This window comes from Syzygium oleosum, unplaced genomic scaffold (assembly GCF_021117445.2).
Source record: "Syzygium oleosum isolate NSW1041296 unplaced genomic scaffold, Sole_v2.1 Sole_v2.06, whole genome shotgun sequence".
NCBI classification, from domain to species: domain Eukaryota; kingdom Viridiplantae; phylum Streptophyta; class Magnoliopsida; order Myrtales; family Myrtaceae; genus Syzygium; species Syzygium oleosum.
Genome location: NW_026607490.1, coordinates 5,308,376 through 5,336,292, shown reverse-complemented (window position 1 = coordinate 5,336,292; position 27,917 = coordinate 5,308,376). Strand labels below are relative to the sequence as shown.

At 41.5% G+C, this 27,917-nt stretch overlaps 3 protein-coding genes across 5 annotated transcripts; 2 read left to right on the top strand and 1 right to left on the bottom strand.

The window, feature by feature from the left end:
- The first annotated feature begins 240 nt into the window (after nucleotides 1-240).
- On the top strand, nucleotides 241-2,968 carry LOC115680163 (uncharacterized). The gene is made up of 4 exons (XM_030603909.2): nucleotides 241-543; nucleotides 1,366-1,480; nucleotides 1,988-2,106; nucleotides 2,491-2,968. The coding sequence occupies exons 1-4, from the start codon at nucleotides 317-319 to the stop codon at nucleotides 2,540-2,542; spliced, it is 513 nt and encodes a 170-aa protein (XP_030459769.1). The 5' UTR covers nucleotides 241-316; the 3' UTR covers nucleotides 2,543-2,968.
- Nucleotides 2,969-18,987: 16,019 nt separating this feature from the next.
- On the top strand, nucleotides 18,988-20,371 carry LOC115680116 (zinc-finger homeodomain protein 10-like). Its single transcript, XM_030603854.1, has 2 exons — nucleotides 18,988-19,445; nucleotides 20,239-20,371. The coding sequence occupies exons 1-2, from the start codon at nucleotides 18,988-18,990 to the stop codon at nucleotides 20,369-20,371; spliced, it is 591 nt and encodes a 196-aa protein (XP_030459714.1).
- A 2,333-nt stretch (nucleotides 20,372-22,704) lies between these two features.
- Nucleotides 22,705-26,514, bottom strand: LOC115680158 (uncharacterized). 3 transcript variants are annotated; one of them, XM_056312621.1, is made up of 13 exons: nucleotides 26,309-26,514; nucleotides 26,087-26,160; nucleotides 25,500-25,717; nucleotides 25,189-25,263; nucleotides 25,041-25,099; nucleotides 24,819-24,954; nucleotides 24,636-24,732; nucleotides 24,485-24,551; nucleotides 24,184-24,282; nucleotides 23,880-23,969; nucleotides 23,620-23,774; nucleotides 23,419-23,520; nucleotides 22,705-23,295 (listed from the first exon to the last, which is right to left on the bottom strand). In XM_056312621.1, exons 3-13 carry the CDS (start codon nucleotides 25,696-25,698, stop codon nucleotides 23,130-23,132), a joined length of 1,245 nt encoding a protein of 414 aa, XP_056168596.1. In that variant the 5' UTR covers nucleotides 25,699-25,717; nucleotides 26,087-26,160; nucleotides 26,309-26,514; the 3' UTR covers nucleotides 22,705-23,129. The 3 variants fall into 3 exon arrangements, with proteins under 3 accessions (XP_056168596.1, XP_056168594.1, XP_056168595.1); XM_056312619.1 differs by having other exon boundaries at nucleotides 25,500-25,727; nucleotides 26,309-26,513; XM_056312620.1 differs by lacking the exon at nucleotides 26,309-26,514 and having other exon boundaries at nucleotides 26,087-26,278.
- Between the last annotated feature and the right edge of the window lie 1,403 nt (nucleotides 26,515-27,917).

The window sequence follows — 27,917 nt, the reverse complement described above, 5'->3', positions numbered from 1 at the left end:
CAAAAATGGTGGTACTGTTGTTTCGATATTTGGGAAGTATCCTGATCACGCAATAATAATGGTTTTTTTTTTTTATACCAAATCCGAAACGTAAAAGAGAGCTACAACTCGAACTCTCCCTCACGCAATCTAGCTTTACCACGAAAAGCTTCATTGCAGCAAATTTCAATTTTACACTCTTTTAACTAGTAAATCGACTTTGACCAAAAAAAAAAAAAAAAAAACTAGTAAATCGACGGAACGCCGTTTCTCTTGCAAAACCGGGTGTCTTTGCGGGCGGAGCCTTCAGGCGAAATCGCCGATCCGGGGAAGGGAGATGCAGTTCTTCGGGGGCTCCGACATCAGCCCGTCGCCGCCCGCGCCGACGGCGGCGGGGCACAACGCGAACGTGATGTACGTGTTCAACCGGAACGGCGCGTGCTTGTTCTACCGGGAGTGGAACCGCCCCCTCCGGACCCTGAACCCCCAGCAGGACCACAAGCTGATGTTCGGCCTCCTCTTCTCCCTCAAATCCCTCACCGCCAAGATGGATCCCACCACCTGGTATTCCCATTTTGCTTCAACCCGCGTCTCCCATCCGATCGTTTCGTCGATTTTGCGGGAAGTTGAATTCCGAGTGGGTGGATGGCGGATCGCGCGAAGCATCGAAAATGTTGTGTAGAATTGTGGGTCTTTATGCATTGTGTTGAGAATGTACGTGCTGCCCGGTTGCTTGATGATTTGCTTTGACTTGGATCCCTTCGTAATTGGTCTCTGAACACTCTCCCAAACGGTCATATGCGATTAAATTTCGCTGAAATTGCTGAAATGAGTGACCTTTTTGAATCTTGTGTATTCAATTCAGGCACCCTTTGATGGTAACCCCGTTTTTACTTTATTTGGTAATTTAGTTGTTCTTTTGCTGATTTGCTGTTGATCCTCACGAATGTTCAGCGAACCTTCGATTGAAAGGACTTTGAAAATTTTCAAGTCGAGTTCGAGCTCAAAGGAAAAGAAAAATCTAACGGAAGTCGAACCTGCCGTAGAAATTTTAGACTATATGAAAATTGGTTTTCTTTTGTTTTTGCGCACTCGCGGGCTCCCTCTTACATGCGAACGCATGACAAACACACAAAACATAACTACTCAATAACTCATTGGTCGGACAAGTTAAGCATTGCAAACCTTGAAACTCAACTAAACTTAATGTTCTAGTAGTCACTTAGTCAAGTTCATGTAGCTCGTGAGGAGGTGGACTTTTTTGTGCCATGAGCTTAAAGTTGCAAAAGCTTTCTATTGCCAAGGGCCAAGCATGCAGGAGAAGATGCAGGAGAACCGGATGATCAGTGATTAACTTACACTCTCCCTGTTTTTTTCCTCTTGCAGTGGGGACAAAGGAAATCTTGGGGTGCCGCAGTTACCAGGCCAGGGTTGTTCATTTCACAGTTTCCGCACTAACACATACAAACTTAGTTTCATGGAAAGTCCTTCTGGTATAAAGGTTAGTTAAACTAATTCTGCCGTCTTTGGAGTAATTTTTCAACCTCAGATGTTGCTTGTAAAGAGCTTGCGTTAAAAAACTTCAATAATCTTAGCAAATTAGCAAGACCTGTTGAAACGGAGCATTATTAAGGAACTGACACTCTTCTGATGTATCTAAAGGCACCACAAAATTAGAAGATCTTTGTGCTTCCTGGAATGCATGGTATGAGAGAGAAATGGTTTGCTCGTGTTAACTTCTATTATCTGTGCATTGACTACTTATTATTTTGTTCAATAATGCAAAATGAATCTGCTGAGAATCGCATTGCCAGATCATCTTACTTTTACAGTGTTAAGGATTTGCCTTATGCTTTTATTGCTTGCAACTTCAGCAAATATATTAATGTCAATGCATTTTTGGATCAGATCTTTGCCCATTAGTGTATATCTCTTTAGAAGACTCTTACCAACCATCAATCTGCCTTTTCTTTTGTTTTTTTTAATCTCATTCCTCATGTCTTTGCAGATAATATTGGTTACACATCCTAGGACCGGTGATCTACGCGAAGCTTTGAAGTATATATACAGTCTATATGTTGAATATGTGGCTAAAAACCCTCTCTACGCTCCAGGAACTCCTATCAGGTGACTGATAAACTTTTGTTGGTTTAAACTGGTCGATTAGATGACATGGTCAATGTCGATGATCTATTATTTGAATAGTGTTCTATAGGGGACCAAAATAGTCAAATTGTCTACTAAATATATCTGTCTGTTAAAATCCCCAATGATTTTTTTTTGTCATTTTGAAAAATAACCTTGCACTGTCCCAATGCTTTTGATACAGGTCATCAGTTTCAGCACCTAGCTTGCCTCTTTTTGATATTAGTACTTCTGTGGACATATTATTTAAAAATTGGGATAAACACATTCCGTGGTGACCATTGCTTTTCTTTCCGTGAGTTGTATTTGCATAATTGCAGAAGCTGTTATTTTCTCTGCTTACACCTTTTCTTATCCTTTTTGAAGGTGTGACCTTTTCAATACAAATCTTGACCAATTTGTAAGGAGCATTTCGTAAAACCTCGGTATGGAGCTAAATATGTATATGCTTTTTGGTCATGGATCAAGCTTAGTGGACAATCTGGAGAATTGGTTGATTGTGATGTGCCTGCTTGGTGTATTATGTGCCTCTCTCTTTGCTGCCAGTGCTAGTCCAACTCCAATCTTCCTACATTTGTGTATCAGCCGCTTCTTTGGTGACGGATTAACAGAGGAATTTTTCTATGCTCCTCTTTCTTCTATATGAATGATAGTGATTGTTGCAGTGGACATTACTCTGTAGCCCTCTTTTTTTTCTTTCTTTTATGGCTTATCATCGGGATGTGCAAAAGTTGTTGGAAGGAGTTGATTCTCATGTCTTAATCTAAATTTTGAGCCCATATAACTTTACACGACTCAAAATACACAAAGCTGCAAGCATCTGCAGTGAACTTTTATATTGCTATATTCCATCTGCTGACCATCTTCTCTGTGGATTGACTGAGGAAACCGGGGACTGCTTATTTTTTGAATCTGGATTTGCTTCTCTTATTTGGTTGAGAGTTTTGAATTTGCATGGTCTTGATATATTGCCTGGCTCATAACCTTCTGAATTTCCTTGGATTAAACTTCATAATAAGAGGAGGGCTTTTCCTACATTGCTTACGAAGACATCTTGGTGCACAGTGGTTTATCATCTATGAAAAGCTCGAAATGGAAGAGTTCATGATGCCGGGTTCTTTCCTGATGTTAATACTATCTTTCGAGGTGTACTAGATAATGTAAGGCTTAGACCGACTGGTTGTGAGTCTGTTGCTTATGGCCAAGATTGATTTGTGTCATGCTCGGGTGTGCGCTAATTTGGGCTTGGTAGTCAGCTGGACTTTTGTATGGTTAGTGCTTGATGTGGCCCTGTTGTCATTGTCCTTGATGTTGTTCCAATTTTCACCAATCCTCACTGTTAAGTCACGTGGGCTTTCCCCCTCCTCTCTTTCTTTTTATTTTATTTATTATTTTATGGTTGTTTATTGGTGTTTAGGGCTTGGTCCATCTAATGTATTTTAAATAGAAGAAGTGTGTCAAACCTAGTGACACACCGTATTCTCTCTAACGCCGCTCTCTTCTCTTCTTCTTCTTCGCCATTTTCATGATATCAGAGCAAGAGTTTGTTTCATCCATTGTTTTGATTGGCCCTCACCTTCTTCTCCTTCTTCTTTTCTTTTTTTTCTTTTCTTCTATAATGGACATACAACATCATGGCTTCTGAGCCATAGATTTGTGCAGCCTGCCCAGTGGTGTAGGCTTGGTCTCCTTGTTCCGGTCCAGGGGTGCCGGTTTCTTTGCGTAGAGACCTAGCAAGTGTCTCCCTTTTCTTTTGCAACAACAATGGCAGGAGATGATCGACAGAAGGAGGTGAAGATGGGTGATGTTTCTACGAGCTCCAGCAGTACCGAGGGTGTTGTCTCTTTCCCAACGAGACTGTCCGATGAAAAAATTGGAAGGAGCCCTAAATTTTCAGATTTGGCAAAAAACTATTCTTGTCTGTTTAAAAGGTATGGGTAAGGCTAAATACTTGACTGATTTGCCTCCTGAGTCTACCGACCCTAATTATTTGAGTTGGGAGATTGAAGAGAACCGTATCTTCGGACTTCTTTTAAATTCCATGGATCGCAAAGTTAAGGTTATGATTGCTAATTGTCCGACGGTTCGAGATGTGTGGAATCGTTTGGCACTACTATATTCAAACACCAACAACAAATCTCGTGTGTGTGATGTGTTGAAGAGATTATTTCAACTCAATCAGGAGGAGCGGCCTATTCAAGAGTTTTATACTGAGTTTCATGCCCTGTTTGATGAACTTGATTTGTTGTGGCCGATTCCAACTAGTCCTGATGAGATGATTGCACAGAGGGAGCAGCTTGGTGTTATGTGTTTCTTGTCGGGTCTTCATCCCGGACTTGAGCCAATAAAAAATCAGATCCTCTCCGAGAGGGTTCCCATATCTATTTCTGAGGTCTATAATCGGCTAAGTAGTATTACCATTGGGGCTCATACTCCGTCTGTGCAACCAGAATCTAGTGACAAATCCGCACTGTTCTCTTTTTCTAGGAGTGGTGGATCACGTGGTGGTCGTGGAGGTCGTGGTGGCCGTGGAGGCCGCGGTGGTAGTAAGGACCAACGTGTTTGTCATCATTGTGGTATGCCCGGTCATCTAATGAGCAACTGTTATAAGTTGCACGGTTATCCGAGTAGTAACAAGGTGGCTAATGTCTCGGCACTTGCATCTTCTGAGATCCAGGAGTCCTCTCCTGTTTCCGGGAGGAGAATGATTGAGATGACTGATGAGGAGTTTGCACGATATACTCAGTTTCAGGTGGATGGGCAGGCTTCTATTGCTACATATGCACAGACAGGTAATCATACAGCATGTGTTTCCATGTCTCGTGGCAAATGGGTTGTTGATTCAGGTGCCTCAGATCACCTAACAGGAACAGTAGGTAATCTCACAACCTATTCCTCTTCATCACATGTTAGTGCTATTACTGTGGCGGATGGTTCTTCAGCAATTGTAAAAGGGAGTGGGACTTCTAGTCTTACATCAGATTTAACATTGTCTTCTGTGCTTTATGTTCCAAAGTCACCTTTTAATCTACTATCGGTTAGTCAGATCACAAAACAATTGAATTGTTCAGTCTCATTTTTCCCTGATGGTTGTGTTTTTTAGGATCTTTTGACGAGGAAGGCCACTGGTAGAGGAAGGGTCGAAGGAGGAGTCTATGTTATTGAAGCCACACCACCGTCAGTAGCCTGCTCCACCACATTCCCTAGTCCATATGAGATTCACTGTCGTCTTGGCCATCCAGCTCCTACCACCCTCCAGAAGTTATATCCTCAGTTTAAGAACGTTTCCTTTGAATGTGAGTCATGTCAGTTTGCTAAGCACCATCGTGTGTCTTATTTTCCTAGAGTCAATAAAAGAGTCTCAGCTCCGTTTGAGTTAGTCCATTCAGACGTATGGGGTCCTTGTCCTGTCCTGTCAAAGCTTGGCTTCAAATATTATGTAACTTTTGTTGATGACCATTCACGGATGACATGGGTCTATTTAATGAAAAATCGTTCTGAGGTGTTCCAAATTTTTTGTGAATTTTATGCTGAAGTTCGAACTCAATTCTCCACTTCTGTTAAGTGTTTGCGCAGTGATAATGGTCGGGAATATTTATCACATCAATTCATGTCGTTTCTTTCCCGTAATTGTGTTGTCCATCAAACTTCTTGCCCTGATACACCTCAACAAAACGGTGTAGCAGAACGCAAGAATAGGCATCTGTTAGAGGTTGCTCGTGCTCTCTTGTTCCAGCACAATGTCCCTAAGTCATTCTGGGCCGATGCAGTTTTGACCGCTTGTTATCTTATCAATCGTCTTCCTTCTGCTATTCTCAATGGAGAAATTCCTTTCCGTGTGTTGTTCCCTACTAAATCTCTGTTTCCTCTCTTTCCAAAGATGTTCGGGTGTGTGTGTTTCGTTCGTGATACGCGACCTCAGGTCTCTAAACTCGACCCTAAGTCTCTTCGTTGTATTTTTCTGGGCTATGCTCGGCATCAGAAAGGTTACCGTTGTTTTTCTCCTGATCTAGGTCGCTACGTTGTCTCTGCAGATGTTACCTTCCATGAGTCTCAATCTTATGGCACCAAGGATGATTCTCCATCTACTTTCTTGGAGGATGTTCTTGTCCATCGGTCTCGATCGAGTCCTACTTATGAGACATCATCCACCCCCACAGCTCAATCCACTGACGTGTGGTATGGTCGTATGTATCATCGGCGGCCGACTCCTGTGATTTCTTCTACCCCATCCAATGTGCCTTCTGATGACTCATTGGATCCTCCTCCGAATGCATCTTCGCCAACGCCACCTCCGCTGGATACCTCTGCATTGATACCGGATCTCCCCTCAGATGATGAGCCTATCGCTCTCCGTAAAGGTATTCGTGCTTGCCGTGATAGACCTGTTTATACCGACTCTTATAAGGGTTTATCAGTTCAGACACAGGCGTTGATTGCCACTTTGGATTCCATCTCTGTTCCACGATCAGGTTCTGATGCCTTGGCTCATTCTGGTTGGCGTGCTGCAATGGTGGATGAGATACAGGCCTTGGTTCAGAATGAGACCTGGGAGCTTGTTCCTCTTCCCACGGGTAAGCAAGCTATTGGTTGTAAATGGGTTTATACTGTCAAGGTTAATCCGGATGGCTCGCTTGCTCGCTTGAAGGCTCGTCTTGTTGCTAAGGGATATGCTCAACAGTATGGTGTTGATTATTTTGAGACTTTTTCCCCGGTGGCTAAAATGGCCTCCGTTCGGTTATTTATTTCTCTGGCAGCCTCCCATGATTGGATCCTCCATCAACTTGATGTCAAGAATGCTTTCTTGAATGGACATCATGACGAGGAGGTGTATATGGAGCAACCTCCTGGGTTTGTTGCTCAGGGGGAGTCTCATAAGGTTTGTCGGCTTTGTCGCTCCTTATATGGTCTCAAGCAGTCACCTCGTGCATGGTTTGGCAGGTTTACTACAGCTGTTGTACGGGATTTTGACATGAAGCAGAGTATTAAGGATAGTTCTGTTTTCTATCATACTTCTCCTGCAGGTTGTATTTATATGGTTGTCTATGTGGATGACATTGTGATCACTGGCAGTGACTTAGCAGGCATTTCTAGGCTCAAGGAGTTTCTAAACAGTCAGTTTCAAACCAAAGATCTCGGTCCTCTAGGATACTTCCTTGGTATTGAAGTTTCTAAATGTAAGAATGGTGTTTTTCTATCTCAGAGAAAATATGTGTTAGATTTATTGCAAGATACAGGGTTGTCTGGGGCAAAATATTGCGAGTCCCCTATGATTCCTGGTGATAAGCTCATGCCACAAGAAGGTGCCCCGATTCCAGAGCCTGAGAGGTATCGTAGATTAGTGGGAAAACTCAATTATCTCACTATGACTAGACCTGATGTTGCCTTTCCGGTTAGTGTTGTTAGTCAGTTTATGGCTGACCCTCGTGTTCCTCATTGGGAGGCTGCTCTGCGGATTGTAAAGTATCTAAAAAAGGATCCCGGGAAGGGTGTTATCTATCAAAATCATGGACATTCCCGCATCGAAGCATTTTGTGATGCAGATTGGGCTGGATCTCCCGCTGATAGGCGATCTACATCTGGTTTTACTATATTTATGGGTGGTAATCTTGTCTCGTGGAAGAGTAAGAAGCAAGATGTGGTTTCTCGGTCTAGTTGCGAAGCAGAGTATCGCTCAATGGCAAGTACGACTGCTGAGATTATGTGGCTGCAGCAGCTTTTGACGGAGATAGGTTATTCCGTTGATTATCCTTCTAAATTATGGTGTGATAATCAGTCAGCCCTACATATTAGAGATAATCCAGTTTTTCATGAGAGGACTAAACACATTGAAGTTGATTGTCACTTTGTCAGAGATGCTTTGCTCAGGAATGTCATCGAATTTGGATATGTTCGGACCAGTGATCAACTTGCTGACATCCTTACAAAATCGAGTACTGGAAAGAGGATAGAGTTCATTTGTAACAAGCTGGGCATGATGAACATCTATGCTCCAGCTTGAGGGGGAGTGTTAAGTCACGTGGGCTTTCCCCCTCCTCTCTTTCTTTTTATTTTATTTATTATTTTATGGTTGTTTATTGGTGTTTAGGGCTTGGCCCATCTAATGTATTTTAAATAGAAGAAGTGTGTCAAACCTAGTGACACACCGTATTCTCTCTAACGCCGTTCTCTTCTCTTCTTCTTCTTCGCCATTTTCACTCACTTTGGCAAACAAAAAGTCAATCTAATCCGCATATCGGGACACGGGATATGACACTAGTAGTCACATTTTGACACATTTTGACAACACGTCATCGGTATGACCTGACGGATTTTTTAGCTTGTACATTGAGAGAGACGTACAGACCGAATATTGACGACGGACGGTGGAAGCTTCGGCTTATGAGCCTGAGTGAGCGTGAGTCTTTTTCTTCAATTCAGAGAAGATGGTTTTGTGAGAAAAAACCTTCGAAAGATAGAGAGAAAGAAATGAAGGGAAGTTTGCTATTCTGAATAAAGCATCGAAAAAGTAGAGCAAAATGAAGAAGATTTCATGGACGTTAACAATCCCACTTGAAAGATAATTAACAGATCAATGTCAATTCTACCTGCCTAGCTGTGCACGGCTTCTTCATCCTGTCCAAATTAGGCAAAGTGAGTCTCACTTGACATTTACATCTCAAATAAAAAAGTGCAATGAGCTGATGCGAGTCTGCAATACATTCTCCGGCTTCCTAGCAACGTGGCACTCTTGTCACTAATCCCTCAACTTCCAACTCTCTCGAGCGAATACAATAAATTGAGAGAGAAACTAAAGTGACGAGAACGAACTAAACCCAGTCACCGGGAATTGTATGAGGTATAATGTCCTTGCTTGTGTCTGAATTACCAACAAATGACAGTATCAATAGGATAGGAAAGGCAACTCATGTTGCAAGACATGAAGGGGCATGGATTTGCCGAAGATTGAAAATTTAATATCCCAGCTGCTGACAGCAACCTTGCTTACATTGCAGAGTTGAAGAGAATTCGAAGCACACATAACTCTGTAATTCTGAAGACTGCTTACAGAGAACATAGATTGTTGCCAGAGGCGCATGTACGGATACAATCGAAAGTCTGAATCTATAAGTATGAAGGGACACACAGTAAACCCAAATATGGCAAACATTAGTGACTGAACCATATCATCAGACCTTGCGGCGAGCCAATCTCACATGCACTATGGAAAAGAGACTTTCTTAAGTTGGATGTTGATAGAACTCGATCTTTTTCATCTTTAAATCTGGTCTACCACAAACAGAAAAACCCGTGAATTTATATGGTAACTAGAAGATTACAAGTTCAACTTCGACGAAGATAGCAAGATAGATATGGTTAAGAGGATAAACACTCGCAAGATCATGATTTCTGTTCTAGCTAATGGAAAATTCTGTCATTTTTACTCATTTATCAAGCAGATCGCGCATCATATTTAAAAGCTAGGATTTCAATTGAGAATCAAATAAATATATGTCAAATAGCAAGAGATAATTATTTCCTCGCTATGCACTGAGCTTGAAGTAAGTGTAAACTGTGCCTACGTTCCTGCTCACCTGTGTTCCAGCACGTAATATTGGCAAGGCGCAAGGGCCATGACTTGTGTTCGTTCAAGAACAGCAGAACAACAAATTAGCCATGATTCTGTACTGAGATATATTGTACAGTAGTGCAAGGTAGAAACACCACATCCCTGTACCAATACCCGTGCATGTACTTTCATCATTTTCTGCTCTTTGGACTTTTGAAGGGCATACTTCATAGAATTTCACTTGTCAAAGGTGTGATCTTTAGCCTGTCTTGTATAAATAGACTTTTAGAGAAGAAAATGAATAGTTTAGATCCTGGTTTTGCAGCTACTTCAATAATTAATTGTTTTTCCTGTTACTATTCACCTCTGGAATGATTAAAGTCCTTCACAAACCCATGACTCATGACCTTCCGATAAGTGGCCTCTCACTTGCACGTAATTGAAACTTCCGGAACCTTGATCCATCACCTCCTATCTAAAATTGGATTATATCAAAGTGTTTGAGTAATACGGAAAGCTTTCTCATTTGTTCATCTTTCTTGCAAATGGAAAAATTGGCCATATGCTATGAAATGATGAAAACCGAAGAGGTCCTTCATCGGTAGATACTTCTTAAGCATCTGATGCAATCTTGAGTTCCACCTCATGAAAGCACTTTATTTCTTGAGCAAATCCTGCATCAGTTTTGTACAACTGGAGTTACATTGTTCTGAAAATGCTCTAGCATCGGACTCTTAGTTGACCCGTAACAACATATGTAGAATCAACTCTTGATTTGGGATTATGTGTCATGACAAGACGAGTCGCCAATTTAGTCATTTAAGCTAACTTTGGCTGGATATAGCTAACGTGGCGGTTCAGTCAGCCCTTACCATCCTTTGTGGTGCATGTGGTGCGGCCGGTACTGACTTGGATAATTTTAAATTTTTTAAAATCCAAATGAATTTTTTTATTTTTTCCTTTCTTTACTTTTTTTTTTTCCTTTTTTTACATAGGGCTGGCACTGAGCAAGGGCCGATGACCCCTGCCGACCCCTGGATGAGGGCCACGAAGCCCTCACCAACGCGAGCAAGGGTCGTGGCCCCTTGCCCTCGCCAGCCACAACGAGAGCCTCGACTCCCTTGCCGTGGCCCGCAATGGCCTAGGTGAGGGCTCACAAAACTCCTTGCAACCCTCTCCCAAGGGCAGCAACCCCCGCCGGCCCTGTGTAAAAAGAAGAAAAGAAAAGAAAAGAAAAAATTAATAAAAAACCAATAAAAATTTAAAATAATTAGAAAATTGTCTATGTCAACGCTGACCGCATCACATAGGATAGTTAGCGCTGACTGGACTGTCACGTCAGCGGTATCCGGCCTACATTGGCAACTCGTTAAAATGTTTAAGACTAAATTTGCACATTTGAAAAATTTATGACCAAATTAGCCGCCGTATAATTGGTTTATGACTTTTTGGACAATTTTCCCTTAGAGTGAGAGAGTGAACCATATTCAATTTTGTTAGCCAATTAGATAAAATTTGAGACTAATGTTGTTTTGTAGTTTCTCTATTCAATATTTTGATGACATATTCGTATTGTTTTATCGATCAATTAGAGAAATAGAAACAACATAATATGATGTGAACTTTTTCTAAGAAACACAACATTGCCCATAGCGTAACTAGTCTGACATCACATCAGTTCCCCTTACTTTCTGCATTTGAGTTATAACGATTACGCCATGTAACCATGAGATATAGTCGAAGTTAATTCATCCTCGCTTCGCCGCCTGCGAAAAGCAAAATTATGTTTCCTTTAATTAACAATAACGTAGAAACATCATGCTTGCATGCATGTGTACGTAATAGTCAGAAAACAAAACGCCACTTTTTTCTTTATACGATGATAAGGTAGGACTCCATCGAAGAAATCAAAAAACTCTCACTAAATAAAAAGCCCGAAATCAGAAGCAGCCTGACCATGTGCAACCTATTATTCATGTCGTCCTTGACTACTTTCTATGGTTGATCCCCGGTGTTGTGGCCCGACTCTATCTTCTTATCAATAGGGCAAGCCAAGATCGACTATAGAGATTTGCTGATTTTTATGGAAAGATCTTTTCTATATATGTGTAGAAAATTCCCCTAATTTTATGCCAAATGACCGCCTAAGGAGAACTTTAATTAATGCATAGCACACTTTTATCTTAGTGAGTTCATACTCGACGACCTTTATCGAGAGAGCCTCTGATTGCCGAAAAAGCTTTTAAATTACGGGGTGGACTGCTTAATACAGCATAAGAACATCGCAATGTTCCAAATTTTGATTCATTTGTATTCTCACGCAGAATTTTGATTATTGCCTTCGCTTCCCTTCCATTTTGTCCCACCAACTCCGCCCCATATATTCGTTCTTATTACAAGTGTGCATATATACAATTACCAATTAATACAATATCATGTTCCGAACTTGATAGAGAAAGGAGAAATTGTACTTTGGCATATTACTTTAAACAATGTGGTCAGTATAAACAATTTTTAGAAAGTAAAAACAGAAATAGTGTCTTGGAAAAATGTATCTCTCAGTTAAGTCAAACGCTTATTGTAGGAAAAGTATTATGATTTCTCTTAGGGACCACATGTGCAAATTGGGCCAAATTTCAAAGACCGTTTGTGAAATGATCCCTATAACAAAAGACCCCTTTTTGAAGTCGTATTTTCTTCCGTTTTTATGCAATCTAAGAGTATCTCACAACTAAATACAGATGAAAGAATCAAATCATGGAGGAGTATTGCGATTTTCTTAAGTAGAGTCATATTTTCATCCACGTTTGAAATTGTGATTAGTATGTTACGAGTCGCCTGCATATAGATGTAGCTAAATTTTAACCTGCGTGATATCCATGTTTATAAGTCACAAATCAGAAGACTAGCGTGAGAAAGCTTCCTCCAATCATGGTTGGATGATAACACGTTCATTTAGGAAAAAGGTGACCTAAGGATAATTCATCAAATTGTGTTGAATTTTACAAATTAAGCTCTTCTCTCTAAGGCAGGCGTAGAAATAGGAATTGATTCATCGGGCACACTTATAACATCATGCAATGCAACAGATTATAACTATTTACCCACTTAATGAATAACAATATGAATTGTCAAAAAAAAAAAAGTTTTCATTTCAAGGACTTAATTAAAAAATGTGGTATCGAAAGAGTGTCGTGGGACGCTAAACCCTAGCCCACATAATCAAGAAAGAAAGTAACTTTTGAGAAGAGCAGTGCCAACACAACGGTACTGTTATTGCTTCAAAAAGATAGTATATTCTAAGCCACTACTACAATTTCAAGAAGAACTGGCCACCGAATGTTTCTATGGGCTGTTCAATAGCTTTCCATAAGAAGATAAGGCAATTTCCTGAGAAGAAAATGAAAATTAAAAAACCATTGTTTATTCTTCTTGACTACATCTCTTGAATCTCAATCATCATCCCATCTTTCCTCTATGAACAATCTTGCGGTACGATCTATTTTTTGTTTTGCTCAATCTTGCATTTTGTTCACATTCTACAACATTTTACCCTTGGTAAATGCTGAAAGGTCTATACCTCATAATTCACATTTTCTGATAATTTATAGTATGTTGCACTCGCTTACGATAGACCATCGTCCACGAAGGTGCAACATTTCAAAATCTAAAAACACAATGCACTTTATGACATTCTTGGTACTTATTTACGGTCAAACATTATAAGTCTCTTTAGAATGCCGTAAAATAAAGGAACGCGTATTTTATGATGTTTTCACTCGTTCATATCCTAACATCATGAGTTCGCTAAATTTGTTTCTTTTTTCTTACGTTTTACGAGCTACATTCATCAAAATTAAGTGGAAAACGTCTTAATAATTTCTTTTCGTTAGAATGTGCTCTTGAACAGGCTAAATCTTACCACTTTCGTACCAATATCGGGGGCCTCCTCTATTTTTAATTTATCAACAGGCTCCCTTTAGGCCGGAGTTGATGAAGTTACATTAGTGCATATAAAGAGTTTGGTCAATTTCATTTATTACAGAGTAAGTTTCTCCCAACACAATTTAGTACGTAATTACGTCATATATACTCAGTAACTTTTTGAAGTATATGTGATGATTTTGAAACTACTAAAAGCTAGTAAATTTTAGTCGCGGTTGGCAAGAGCAATTTTCAATAGATGTGGTAGGCATATAAGTTCTTGGTAATTTTTTTCCAAGCCCAACAAGGAGAGGCCACCCTGATGCTGTGTATCTGAAAAGAGGCCGGGTTGAGATTCCAAGGCAAATGAAGAGAGCCGATGGATCGGAGGAGACGGTTAGGATAACGAAGTTCTGTATTGTATTCCGAGCTCCGGCTTAGGTTAGGGCTAAATAGGACCGGATCGTATGCGTGCTTCCACTTATCCATTCAGGAGGAAGATCTTTTCGTAATGGACGACCCTCGAAACCATAATTTGGTGAAGTAAGACCTCGTCGGCGCCCGTGTCCCGTGCTTGTTAAGGTAGAGGCTGAACTTGCTCGTTGCAATTTCCTTCTTTCTCCATGAAATTACTCACTAAATGGACTGATTGATTGCCCCAACCCGGAGGAAGGTCAGCCAGGTTACAACGTTTGCTTTAGTAGATACAAGAGACGAGAGCCTGGCCCATGGAGGATTATTGTAGGGGACTTGTTAAACGTGTTCAATTAGGAAAATTTCTCATTTTTTTCGAGGATTGATTGCACATAAAATACGATAAGCAACTAATTAACTAATCAAATTGCTTTGATTAATAATCGTATCGCTGAGTCAACTCACCACTCAACTAATGAATGAACAATGTATTATTGTCCTTATAAGGCCTGAAAATGGATTTTAGAAAGTTTGGATTGAAATTTTCTCAGGAAATGAAATAACTCTTTCGAAAAGATAAAACATCACCACAACAGATTATAAAAATAGACGTGATCGGTGGGCAGGTTCGAGCCGAATCTGTTATCCAAGCCCGTCCAAAACCCCAAAAAAAAAAAATGTTATCTACTAAACCTTTGGGCCGGGCTAGGCTATCACAGGCCCGACCGTGCTGAGCTTCACAAGTAAACAGCCTTACAAAACCTGTCCAAAAGTGCCCCTCGTGCCCCCACTGTAGCCGGGACGGACCCGTGGGGTGCCAGGCATATATGATCAGGTCTACCACAAAGGTATCTCGACGACACCACTATCTTTAAGGTGATTATACACTCTCGAATGGGTGGACTTAAGCAGCCTTGGCCATGCCTAGGAAAAAGTATAGGGTCCGAGGTCGAGCCTAGAAAATCCTGTCCAGATTTGCCCATAGAAGCATTGAAAAGAATCTCTTTGCATAATCGATTTGCCCGGTTCGGATTGACTAGTCGAAGATCTAGTCCACTTGCAGGACTGCAAGGTTGAGTCATACTTGAGGGGATTCCAATCTTTATGTGCTGATAAGTCCAGGATTTTGGGGAAGTCTCTGTCTACTGATCTATCATGACTTTAAACCTGTAGACAACGTTGAGGGGATTAAACATTAAACTATCGGGACAAAGAAACTTGACCGAATATTTCCTTAAACAGCCGTCTGTCCTTCCTGCTGGGGTCTCTCTCTTTAGTCCTCAAACTGCTAGAGAGCTCAGTGAAAAGATGGCGACACACTGGGCCTGCACATCATAGGAATTGCCAAAACTTGCACCGTTTCTCCAACCTTTGGAGGACTCCTAGGAAGAACAACCCTCCTATGACCAAACCATTTGAGGAAACTGCTGCAGACGCCCCCCCATGATGCCCCCTCAGATCACATGTCCTCCGTCTCATCCACAGGAACACATCTTCCCAAGAAACTAAGGACTTCTACTTTTTTCCTCGAAGCCTCTGGGGGATTGGCCCTCACTCAATTCACTTGCTTCTCCTTTTTTCGGGCTCAACCGAGAGAAATGCTTTGACAAGATGCCATCTTTTGGGTCACCAGTCTCATCAAGGAATGTCACCAGGAAGGGGAGAAGGAAGCTTGGGAAAGCGTCCCCCTTCGTCCTCTTGCTTTCTTGGCTTAGTGATTAGGCCATTCAGCTCCCGACAAGAATTTGTGTAGGGTACGTGTCCTCTAGTTAGCCCTAGGGACGGTCCTGTTATTTCCCTACGATGCAGATGCAGATGGCGATGGGGAGTGAGAATAACTGTTTTTGTTGTTTTCTTAGGACTGTTCGAACGTGACCCCACGATGGAGGATCGTCCACAGTCGAATGTAATAAAATACTAGAATTGGTCACCAGACATGACGGCAGTCCCTTGGGCCTCGATTTTTCGCCCCTACCTTAGCAACAGCACCAATCGCCACATCACCTCTCTCTCTATCTCTCTCTCTCTCTTCAAAAGGTGAAACTGACCTGTTCTAGTGAAGCCCTAATGAGGGCAATGAGTGGATAATGCTAACTAGGGATTCTTAACAGAGAAGGAGAGAACTACAATCTTCACTTCTATACGACATTTTATGTCCCAATTATAAGTTTTACCTTTCAATCCCGTGGTTAGCGTACTAACGCATTGTCTCCATTAAAAACCGCAGTTGCATTCTCTCTTTTTTGCGAATCTCTGTTCCTGCTCTCTCACTCTCATCCTAGAACATGCATCACTTAATCTAGAATTAAGTTCTTAAGACTGTAAAGTTTTGTGTTAAGTAAAAGCGACGATTGTTGTTTTGCGCATTCAAGATTGGGAAGGACTCTAGTGAAACAAGAGTCTTCATATAGGTCATAGATGACTGATAAATACACTTGAAAAGGACCTCCTTTGTCTTGTTATTATTGTCAACCATCTCGAGCGCGAGACACGGAAAATGGCAGACATTGTCCTAAACGATTTCCATCGATTCTGAATCTTACGTAATCTCGTACCATTCTTGTTAAAGCATATCCCACATCACTTGAATACGAGATCGCAATGGCATGCATGTTGAGATAAAGTTATGTACGCGACCGTTTCATCGGGAAAACTTAAAACTATTGGATGGAAGGAGGACTACCCATGCTAATATATAAACTCATCGTAACTCCGTAATCAAGTCATGTGGAATATTCTTTTAACAGTCTCATTGTATCCGTTACATAAGTGATGGAACAAGTGATATGTTTGCATCAACCGAACAAACCCATCACCTCTCATAAGCCTTTGGGAAGTGCAATGTGTGCTTGTGTGGTGATAAGGGAATGTAATTACAAGGATTGCGAAATTGGAAAACTAGAGATTCTGCCCCCTTTCAAATATGGGAATAGGTAATGACCAAATCAGCAGAAAAAACCAAGCGAACCTATCTAAGAGCATGCCATAGATTACTAAAGTGGGAAGACTTTCCTGTATGCATGCGCGGTTCAAAGATTGGATGATTATGTCTACAATTTAGTTTGGAATAATCTATGCTAGCCATAATTATGAAGTTCGTTTGTACGGGAATTTTTTGTCCTTTATGCTCGCTCTCTCTCTCTCTCTCTCCACAGGATCCTCCACCAATGGAAAACCGGCCCACCAATGGAAAACCGCATGCGTTGGTATGAATGTGCTTCACAGAGTCGATTTCGTCTATGGGGACTTCACTCCAGTAGTCCACACGCTAAACAGTGTCATTCTAGATGGAGCAACGAGAGACGCACAAACACTAATTCAAGAATCGGATTTGCAGGCTCATTTGCAACGAAACATCCGCGAACCCACTCCTTGAAAAAGTTCAGATCTTGCCGTGAACCAACTTTGCAAATCAATCTCGAAATATCTTGACGCAGCTCCTTCTGTGTGGTCTTCGTTCTCACTTTCATGCAGCAGTCGTTCGGATATCGAACGTGTAGGGTCTCCAGACAAGTCTTCATATTCAGAGAGCCAGAGAGAGAGAGAGAGAGGAAGAGGTGCTGAGTTAAACCTCAGAAGAGAGCAAGACATCAATGATAAGGATGGTAATGGTCAATGATTAGGATGCTAATGGAGGGTGGATTCGTCTTAATCTAGCTTGGGTGCGAAGCCTGAACCATGTGCAATGTACGCTGAACGGATTTTCACTGGTGGATTGGTGAGGAAGCAAAGGGAGGAAGCGTTAAAAGAAAAGAAGGGATTTTTTAGGTCATCAGATGATTGGCCCGCCAATCCCTCCTCGTCCACGCGTCTGCCCTTGGCCGTCTCTCGCTGCTGCAGGCCGAAGCAGCATCGCGCACAGAGAGTGTGAGAGACAGGGAGAGACGTGGCCGTACCGCAGATAGAGAGTGAGAGTTGCCACTTCACGTCCTTTTCTGTCATCATTCCCGCTTTGATTCCGTTTTGATTCTGATTCCATTTCCCGTTTCTTGGTTGGGCAATTCTATTCCATGGGAGATCCCACATTCTCTCTCCCTTTCGATTCCTCCCCCATCGCGACTCACTTTGGCTTCTCCAACTTTAAAGCCTTGGGATATAAAACTTTGAAAGATTTAGGCATTTGTTATTTACACACCTCAATATAGTTCGTGAGCATGCGGAATTAACCGTTTAAATTTCAATGGGGCGATAAAAAATTATGCCCTGTTAAAGCTGAGAAGTGCGAATTTCGTTCATCTGATGGCGTCTATGGTTTTCCTAGTGAATTTAGATTAGTTATTTGAGAGCTGTTTTATGGTAGAGCTTTTAAAAGTTGATTGTGAATGATAATTTTTGCAGAAAAAATGATAGCTCGAACCGGCCCGGACTAAACCGAGTAATTTCGATCTTGGCCTTTTTTTCCTTATCTCGGTCCGGACTCATAGCCGAGCCCAAAAGAGTCCGGCCCGATTAGGTCAAGCCGGGTCAAAAGTTGCCCTTAGTCCCGTCCCGCTTGATCGGTTTACACTTCCGTTTAAATTCGAAAGGTGGAGGCCAAAGAGGACAAAGAAAATATTCGATATGATAATGAAACGAGATTACTCACGCACGTGAAGGTTCGATAGAACAATCATCATTCGACCTTTTCAGGACCGACGAACAATTTGTAATCTCGAATTCACTCCCCAAATCCCTAATAACATATGGGTTTCCATATTTGTCTAGAAAAAATTGGAAACCCTTGTCTCTAAAATAAGATTAGAGAAAGTTTGAGAGAAAAGATTCCAATTTTATGGAACTTCTTATCCGGGTAGGGGGAGGGGGGCCTTTTCGTCCTTCCACACTTAAACCCCCATTTAAACCCCTCTCTCCTCCTCCCAATCTCTCTCTCTCTCTCTCTCTCTCTCTCTCTCTCTCTCTCTCTCTCTCCTTCTTCTCCTCCTCCTCCTTCTTCTTCTTCTTCTTCGAGCAGTCGTCGGAATCCACCGGAGAAATCAATGGCGGACTCCTACAACTTCTACGATTTCCTTAGCCACACCTCTCCCTCCTCCAAGCCAGCTCTGAAGCACTCCGCCGCCGCCGCCGCCGGCCACCACGGCCACCACGGCCACCACCACCACCCCAAGCAGCCGAAGCACCAGCACCCCCTCATCTACCCCGCTCCTCCTCCTCCTCCGCCCCCGCCGCCTCAGCCTCCCTCCCCGCCTTCCCAGCAGCAGAGGGTCTTCTCCTGCCTCTACTGCTCGCGCAAGTTCGTCACCTCCCAGGCCCTGGGGGGCCACCAGAACGCCCACAAGAGGGAGCGCGCCGCCGCCCGCGGCCACCACCAGCTCCTCGTCGACGTCGTGCCGGTCCGCGCAATGCCGCCGCCGCCGGCGCTGCTTCCGGCGACTGCTCCGCCCGGGTGGCTCGACCCACTCCAGGCCGTCCCCGGCCACCGCCCGGTCCTTCACGGGTTCGTGGAGATGAGCTCCCCAATGGACTACGGCGGCGAGGACGAGGACGATGATGATGATGATGATGATGATGATGATGACGATGACGACGATGACGATAGAGTAAACCTCGATCTCTCTCTGCATCTATAGAAAGAAAAGATGGGTCCTTTCTTCTTTCTTTCCTCCAAAACAGACTTCAGGACTTTCTGGGTTTTTGGTTTTTTTTTTTGCTTTCTCTTTCTTTCTTTCGGTTGGAGTTGGAGTATATTGGGGATGTGAGGGACATGGGTGTGATATGTCTGAGCTGATTGTTGATGAACTCATTCCACATGATGATACTCTCGAATAGGAAATGTCAATGAAGTTGATGAAGATGGTTCATTTCTTCCCTATCTTTTTTTGGAGTTCTGATGCATTCCATCGTCTTTTTCCACTCACTAAAGAAGCTAAAAATGCGGGATAAAGGAACCAGATAATGAAAACGAAAGTAATGGCAGATGAGTGGTCTGATGCGGAAATGCTTGTCGACACATTCCATGTAAGAGTTCAAGGCTTTGCGTCGGTATCATTCAGCTTTGTTTTCATACGCACGTTTTGCTTCTTCTTCTTCTTTCTTTCTTTCTTTCTTTCTTTCTTTTCTCAATGATTTTAAGAAAACTTCATCGTTTCTTTCTTTCTTTCTTTCGTTTCTGATAACGATGGCATCAGAGAGAGTCATAGTTCGTGTCACGGCGAACCTCTGAAACTGCTGCTGCCTGCAGACGCCGAGCATCAACCTAAAAAGTTGAAGCGCTCTCATCATTTCTGCAGGTCCGCCAGAGAAGTTGCAGGGCTCTGTGGGAACGAGCCCCCCCCTGGGCATCTTCAAGTGCTTTTATCGAACATTAAAATCATGGAAATGGCTCCAACACCTCCTTTTGCCTTGAAACTTTCTTTGGGTTAACGAATCCCTCGTTTCTCTGCTTGTAAATTACCTGGTTTATGCATGGCCAGAAAATAATTTAAAAAAGAAGAACAAGCTTTTCCTAAGATATTATATTCATGATTTTGGCACTAGCATCGGTCATGTCCTTTTCTCTAGGTTTATCTTCCTTTTGTCAAACGTGATGAGCTCATAATCACTTGCACTAACTCAAGTTTGTCACGTTGCATTATGTCAATCTCTGTACATTTGACCACACCGTAAAAAGTGTGCTCGCATGAATCTCATGGTATGAAGTATGTCCCACGATTTCAAACTATAAAACACAGAGGTTGCTGCTTTCGAATTTTTGAAATTATCGAACCTCGCAAGAGGTTGTGCAAAATCGAAATGATGAAGAATAGACGAAGGACTTCGAAGAGTGTATATATTATATAAAAGGAGTTTTGGAGTGTCTATCTTGTTTATATAGTATCCGAAGATTTTTATATATGTACATTCGCGAGATTTAATGAATTAGAGTCCATTGCTCTACAAGCAAATTACTCTTTGTTTGTTAAAAATCAGCTATTTGCGACGTACTTAGGTGTCAATTTTTGTTTTTTGCCAAAAGCCAACTTTAGTTCATTGTCAATGAAAAACCCGCGCTCGACGGCTTGAGTATCATTTTCTCAACTTTCACAACAATGGATTTTGTTTCGGTCATCTTCTCATCTTGTTCAGTACATTTCATTAAATTGGTACTTTTTTTATTGATGGTACGAAAAGTTATTTCCTCGATCAAGCATTGTTGCGTTGAATCATATGCTCATGAAATTTTTCCTCAGCAAAATCGAGAATACAAAGCATTTTATTTCCCCCCCTTTTTCATAGTTATTTCCTTTTGATATATTAAAGCAACAAAGCATAGTAAACAGCATTGTCGTGCGCAAAATGTCCAGATATTTCCTTTGGCCAAAGTAGAAAAATGTCTAGTTTACTTGCTAATTTTGATAGATAACGCAACACGTGAAACTGAACCAACTTTCATCACGATTTAATTAAAAAAAGAAAGTCGCTTGCACGTTTCTTTCTATTAAAGTACTTGAGAATATAAAAGTGGGGGTCCTTTTCTACTTATTTTAGTTAGGTAATACAGTTAAGTGAATAGTTTAATTGATCGAACTCCATCGCTGAAAAATCCTAAATGGAAAGATTATCCCATTTGTTATTATGAAAGGAAAAGAAAAGTTAGAAGATGGAGAGGAAAGAGGAGTTGGGCCAAGTCAAAAGACAACATAGGCCTCATCATTCACGAATCATAATGTTGATTCCACGGTTTAAGTGAATCCTTAATCACATACACGCACATTAACATGGGATTACTTCAAAACCTTTGCTTTTTAGTTTCAAAGATTAGGAAAAGATGTGACAAATCCGACATGAATGAAGAAATTACTAACCAGGCACCTTCTATTTTCTACCATTTGTCATATGTTTATGTAAGTATTTTGGAGATAGAGAACAAATAGACATGATCGTGATGTTTGGTGGCCCACAAGTTTGGACAAGACCATTTAGTCCTAAGCCCGATCCGACCCGGCCCGGTTGAGCCGGGGTCATAGGATTACAAAAATTTTCTTTTGTTATGAGTAGACCTGAGCGATAAGTTAAATCCGATCTTATTGGTTGAGGCCCATTCAATAAAATAAAGAAGCAAATTCAAAGTTGTGGATTGCTCATTCGATAAGGGTTAGTAAAGATTCGATCCTTTAAATTTCAATGTTTGTTCAATTTGGTCCTCTAGCTTTTATTTTGTTTAATCAAGTTCTCTGACTTTCTGAATTCATGTGATTTGATCCTCTAAGTTTTATTTTGTGGAATCAAGTCCTTACCATTCTTAACTTGTGAAATCAAATCCCTTAGTCACTCATCCAAACTAAATTATCATATAAATTGATGACATGGCATTGCTTATGCAATAGAAAATGACGCGTAATGTCGATTTGGTGCAAAAGGAGCAGAAATCAAACGAGAAAAAACAAGGAAAAAGGAATCTTAATTTGACAGCATTAGTCACAACGGGTAAGCAAAGCACTTGATTGCACAAATCAAGAAAGTTAAATGACTTGATTGCACAAAATAAAACTTAAGAAGACCGAATTACACAAATCCAGAAAGTTAAAGGCAAAATTAAACTTAGAGGGCACGAATGCTGAAATTCTAGAGGACTAAATCTTGTACTTAGCCTCATTCGATAGTAAGGTTAAAGCAGCCACATTGTGTGTGGTGGACCAAACTTGTGAAATTCAATATACCGGCCTGCAGATTTGATTGCTCCCTCAGTCGAACAAGGTTAAAGACAAGAACATCAATGGCAAGAGGAAGGAGAAGATCCAACAAGCTCCATTCTTAGTATCATAAACTGGTAACATGACCATGTTAATGGTCAATGAGTCCCCGAGTATACAAAAGGTGTCACATAATATCATTGTCCCAAGTACAAAAACCGAACCGAACTGAACGGTCAAAACAAACAAAAACTGAAGCAGATTACTGTCTTGGCTATTTTCAGTATATGTATAGGTTTATAATTGATGAAGGGGGCTGTCTTGAGGCGATTACTTGAGCCGATTCCTCACAATCTGACCGGTCATGAAATAGGTCTTTTCGTAACAGACTATTGCTTGCTGCAATGTGTTGCTCTCCTCGAGTAATCTATCAGCTCCTCTAAAACTGTCATGGACTGTGAGTAGCAAGGAACACTCTGCAGTTTCAGTCAGTCATTCAAGCATAGTCCTCAAGGTTCGACCTCATCCTCATAATCCTTGAGGTGTTCTTTGAGGGTCTGGTTTTCGATCTCCCACTTTCCACGGTCCCACGCGGGATCGATCTCAGGTAATTCGTAGTCGTCAGGTCTCAAAGATAACTGAAACTCCGGCAGATCAGGCAGCGTCTGCAGAGACCTGTGACACCACAATAGAAAGAGTTCTCTGAATTTATGACAGGAGTCACTCGAAGCTGTGTATCTGTCCGGTAAGCAAGTATGATTATCGAAATTAGAGGGAAGTACTAAGAAAAGTCCTTACTTTTCTTGTTCTAAAAGGTATCCATATGTTTGAGATTTCCTCGATGCGACTTCAGGGATCTTCTGGTATAAGTACTTCATTACGCCCCAGAGCGGAGGGATCCTATTGCCGAGGGAAAAGAGGAGCCAATCGATGATGAATGGGCTCAAGAGAATAAGGAAAATTGATATTGGGACTAAAGGCGGCATCGCGGAAACCAACCTAGAGACAGGAGCCGCAAGGCAAAAGGTTAGGCATGCCTTCTTGCTTTCTGCTAGGAGTTCTTCAGCAGCCAGAAAGCAACACACGGCGCTAATGTGACAGGACGGTTCGTTTCCCTTGTCAAAGATTAGTCCATGGTAGTAATAAGCGGCAGCCTGATGATTTTCACAGCAATTAAACTTTGTACTGCTGCGGAACTGACAGACACCAAAGTTCTTTATTTTGAATTGAAACGAATGAAAATACACAGAATTAGGAACCTTTGCTTCGAGGTACTTCCATTTGATGAACAGCAGTTGCTTCTTTCCATACCCATGACTGAGGTCACCCTCGGACAAGCAGGTATGAGCCTAACTAACAGAGGAGAGACGTCAGTCATAATCGAAATTAAATTCATACTACAATCAAATAAAACAGAACAGCTATTATACAGAGCCTCAAATGAATCAATGGAGAAACTTTTGCCGTGAAATCAAAAGGGTTAATATTAGTGCGACAAAACCATGTGGGCAATATTTTTCGTCAATCCAGAGTCAAAATGAGGCGAAACGAGTTCTCACTGACCTGACTAAGATAGGTTAATTGCTCGCACGCCAACCTCCTCTTGACCGACAAGCTGGCCTTTTGGCTCTCAACAGCCAATCCCAGTTGAATTTCAGTTCCCTGAATATGTTGATACAGTAAATGCGCAGAGCAACTCATGAGCACACTAAAATATTCAACTGCATTTGTGCTTTTTAGCATCCTATGATTACTGATTTTTCTTTGAACCTTGCCATCTTTAATTACACAGTAAAGAGCCTGAACTATAATTTATTCACCTGAACACACCCCAGTTCTGGGATTTGTAATATAACATATTTACCTGTCCTAGAGCTTGAATGTATGTAGCCTCCAGTACACCGCCCTGCAAATCTTTTGGCAATCTTTCCCTATCAATGAATATAGCCCCAAAACATCTTATAAGTATCGAGCGTAGAAGACATAAAATCCGAGATTTGGGTTAAGTGGCATACTTTAACTCGGGTCGGATGCGTATTAGCACCTCCCTTATGCAAAATTCCAAGTACCCCGACGCCTTCAACAACAAGTCGACAGCATCCCTCTTGCAGTCTGATAACAAAAGCATCCATCAGGAATCAGTAAAGATAGAATGGACATCAGTTATGGCTGCTTGGGTAAGAAACCAAATCCCATACCTGCGGAAACAGTCCTCACTTCAGAGCCAGAATGATCCCTGGGGATCATCAGCAAATTCGCCTGGGATAGCGTCACCATGGCCATCATGTGAATGATGGACAGTAATTCAAACCAGGAGTTTGCCACGGAGGCTTCCTACTCATCAAATTTTGACCACACTTATCACTCACGACTCACAAGACAGAAATTTCAAGGTTGCACAATCTACATAAGCTTCTTACTTGCCGTCCATCGCCAAGGTTTTTCCACTTAAATTCCACCGACTCCTTGAGACTCTGTTCTGCAAATCAAACCCGTAATTGAGTTGCAAAGAGCAAACTCCCGCAGCATTCACATGCAAAAGAGAGGGAGCAATTCCAAAATCCAAACCTTTCTTTGTCAGCCCAATTACAAGAGACAAGTACTCCTCTAGAACTTCTTTCAATTCATTCGTGGCTGATCCATCTAATTTCCGAAAAAAAGAAAACAGAAATCTGTCACTCTTTGCAAATGCTATGAAGGTGAAATTTTTTTACTGGCTACAATCTCTGAAATTCAAACAGAATCAATCGCGATATCACTCTATTGATTCGAATCTAACATTCAGAATCCAATGAAAACTCAACCCTTTCCCCAATTCCGCATCAATCAAACCATACTTTCAAATGGTGCAATCAATAGCTATTTCTAAGAGCACTAACCAGTGTCCTCTGCTAGTAAAAGAATCTGATTCCGCAGCTCCGATAACCTATCGACGAGATCCCATGGAACTAGTCCTTTGAGAGCCCTTTGAAGATTGGATTGGACCGGCACTCGCATTGAAGGGACGAACACGGCGATTTCCGGGATGCTCAACTTCTTCCTCCCCCCACCCATGCAAACAGAAGCAGCACAACCCATTGTTTCTGCAGCGCTCGGCCTTCAGCATCCTAAGCAAAATCAATGATCTAAGCCCTACCCTTTTAATTCCATCACTCAGCAACATTGACTCGAAAAAGGAATTGCCCTTTTTCTTTTTCTGAACAACTAGATTTTATGGAAGCGTGGTGGTGCAATTTTAAATGGCAAGAGCACGTGAAGCGAGCGAGAGGTCCCGACTATGCAAAATCCAAGCAACCTCTGTTTCTACGGTTGAAGCATTAAATAGAGGTAAAAACAAACAATCTTTCGCTATGCATTATGATCATCTAAGCGAAGCAAAATGACAGAAAAGAAAACAAGAAGCAAGAAAAGAAAGAAAAGAAAAATAATAGCAATAACAGCACAGAGGATCTTGAAATTGTCTTACTGACAGCAGAGTGGAGAGAAGGACAGAGATGGCAGTGAAGCTTCGAGGATGCATTACATTATAAGAGTCGAAACCTGCATCACATAAGGCACAGAGAGAGAAAGAGAGAGAAGAGCTCAGGGATCGAGGCACATCTCACATGGCGGAGACGTAGGAACCCTGAAACCAGGTCCATATGCCAAATTTGTTTAAGGGCAAGTCGTCGGAAGTTTCATCAATCACCTGTTGTACGATTTCGCTTCTTGGGTTATTTTTTCCCGGTGACAACTCACCACGTATCGCTTTTTTAATCCAGTTTAATCCCTGAACTCTCCTGTGCTATTTACTGTGAATCTGAATGAACAGCAAGAACACTTTCTTTCTTCGCTTGCTCGTGTACAGTTGGGTTTCTTGATCGATTTATCTCTTTATTTTTTCTTTCTTGCTGGGGGTTCTTGAAGAGCGTGAGCTGTGACTTCTGCAGTAAGCATGTGGAAGATGGCAAGATTTTAAAGAGGGACCATGCTCTGCTTTGCCTTGCCCCAGTGGGCGGGACTGATGGGTCGCGCGACAAGTGGCGCGCCGCGATTGGTTGACCGGGTCTCCGCTTTCTCCCATGAAATCTGGGCCCTTGATTTCCCCGCATCGCTTTTGCTGATTCACCTCTTCCAGTGTACTCTTTTGCGGCTCTTTTGACCATCTTCGAGTGCACTCTTTCACTGCATTTGTCTCTTGGTGTGGACTAACTTATCAATGTGCACCGAACGAGAAGGCGTTCGATGAAATCAATATATCTATTGAATGTACATGCTCAGCATAGCATAGTTCATTGGAAGGCCTCACTTTTTTTTAAAAAAAATGTATCACATTTAGACATAAAGAGAAAAGCTTACGCGCCACATCCCTTATGATTAGAATTGTGATTTCCAAATTTGGTTTATACCGTATGAAACTATCGAAATATAGAGTAGATTATGAAATTGGTACGAAACCACCTATTTCAATAGGTCAAAGAACAATGAACCATGTTACTTGATGTGGACTAATTATCAATGTACACCGAACAAGAAAGTGTTCGATGAAATCAATATATCTGTTGAATACATGTTCAACAATCCGCATAACATAGTTCATTGGAAGGCCTCACTTTTTTCTAATTGTATCACATTTAGATGTAAAGAAAAAAGAATATGTGCCGCATCCCTTATGATTAGAATTGTGATTTCCAAATTTAGTTTATACTATGTGAAACTATCGAAATATAGAGTAGATTATGAAATTGGTATGAAACCACCTCTTTCGATAGGTCAAAGAACAGTGAACCACGATACATACGTACTCTGTCGGCAGTTTCAATATCGAAACGCTTAAAATATTTCATTTCATTCGTTCGATCAATAGGAACGTATTGTTTAGATTTCGAATGAAACCGAATCGAATCGTACCAATATAATATCGATCGAGAATCGGTCGATGATGATCATTACTATTATAACCCTAACTTGCAAATTAAGGGCAATCAAGGCAAACGAAGAGAGAACAAGAAGATGCATTGTGTAGCTGGGAAGCCCATACGTGCACTTGAAGCATCTTAAATGCATCCGGATCTTTGCCCTACGGTGAGAGAGTGCACATAGAGGAGACAGGTTCACCAAACCCCACGGTAGATAAGTTTTTGCAATTACTTCTTTGGAAGAAGTTTTATCGTGTTCACTATAAATATAAAGAAATATTTGTTTAAGTGATGCTACTTAGCCTACACTCATAAATAAAATTTTCCCTCATGCTAAGGCTCACACTTGACCAATTGACAAACAAAACTGACGCTTCCGAAAATAAGTGAGTCTTTGGT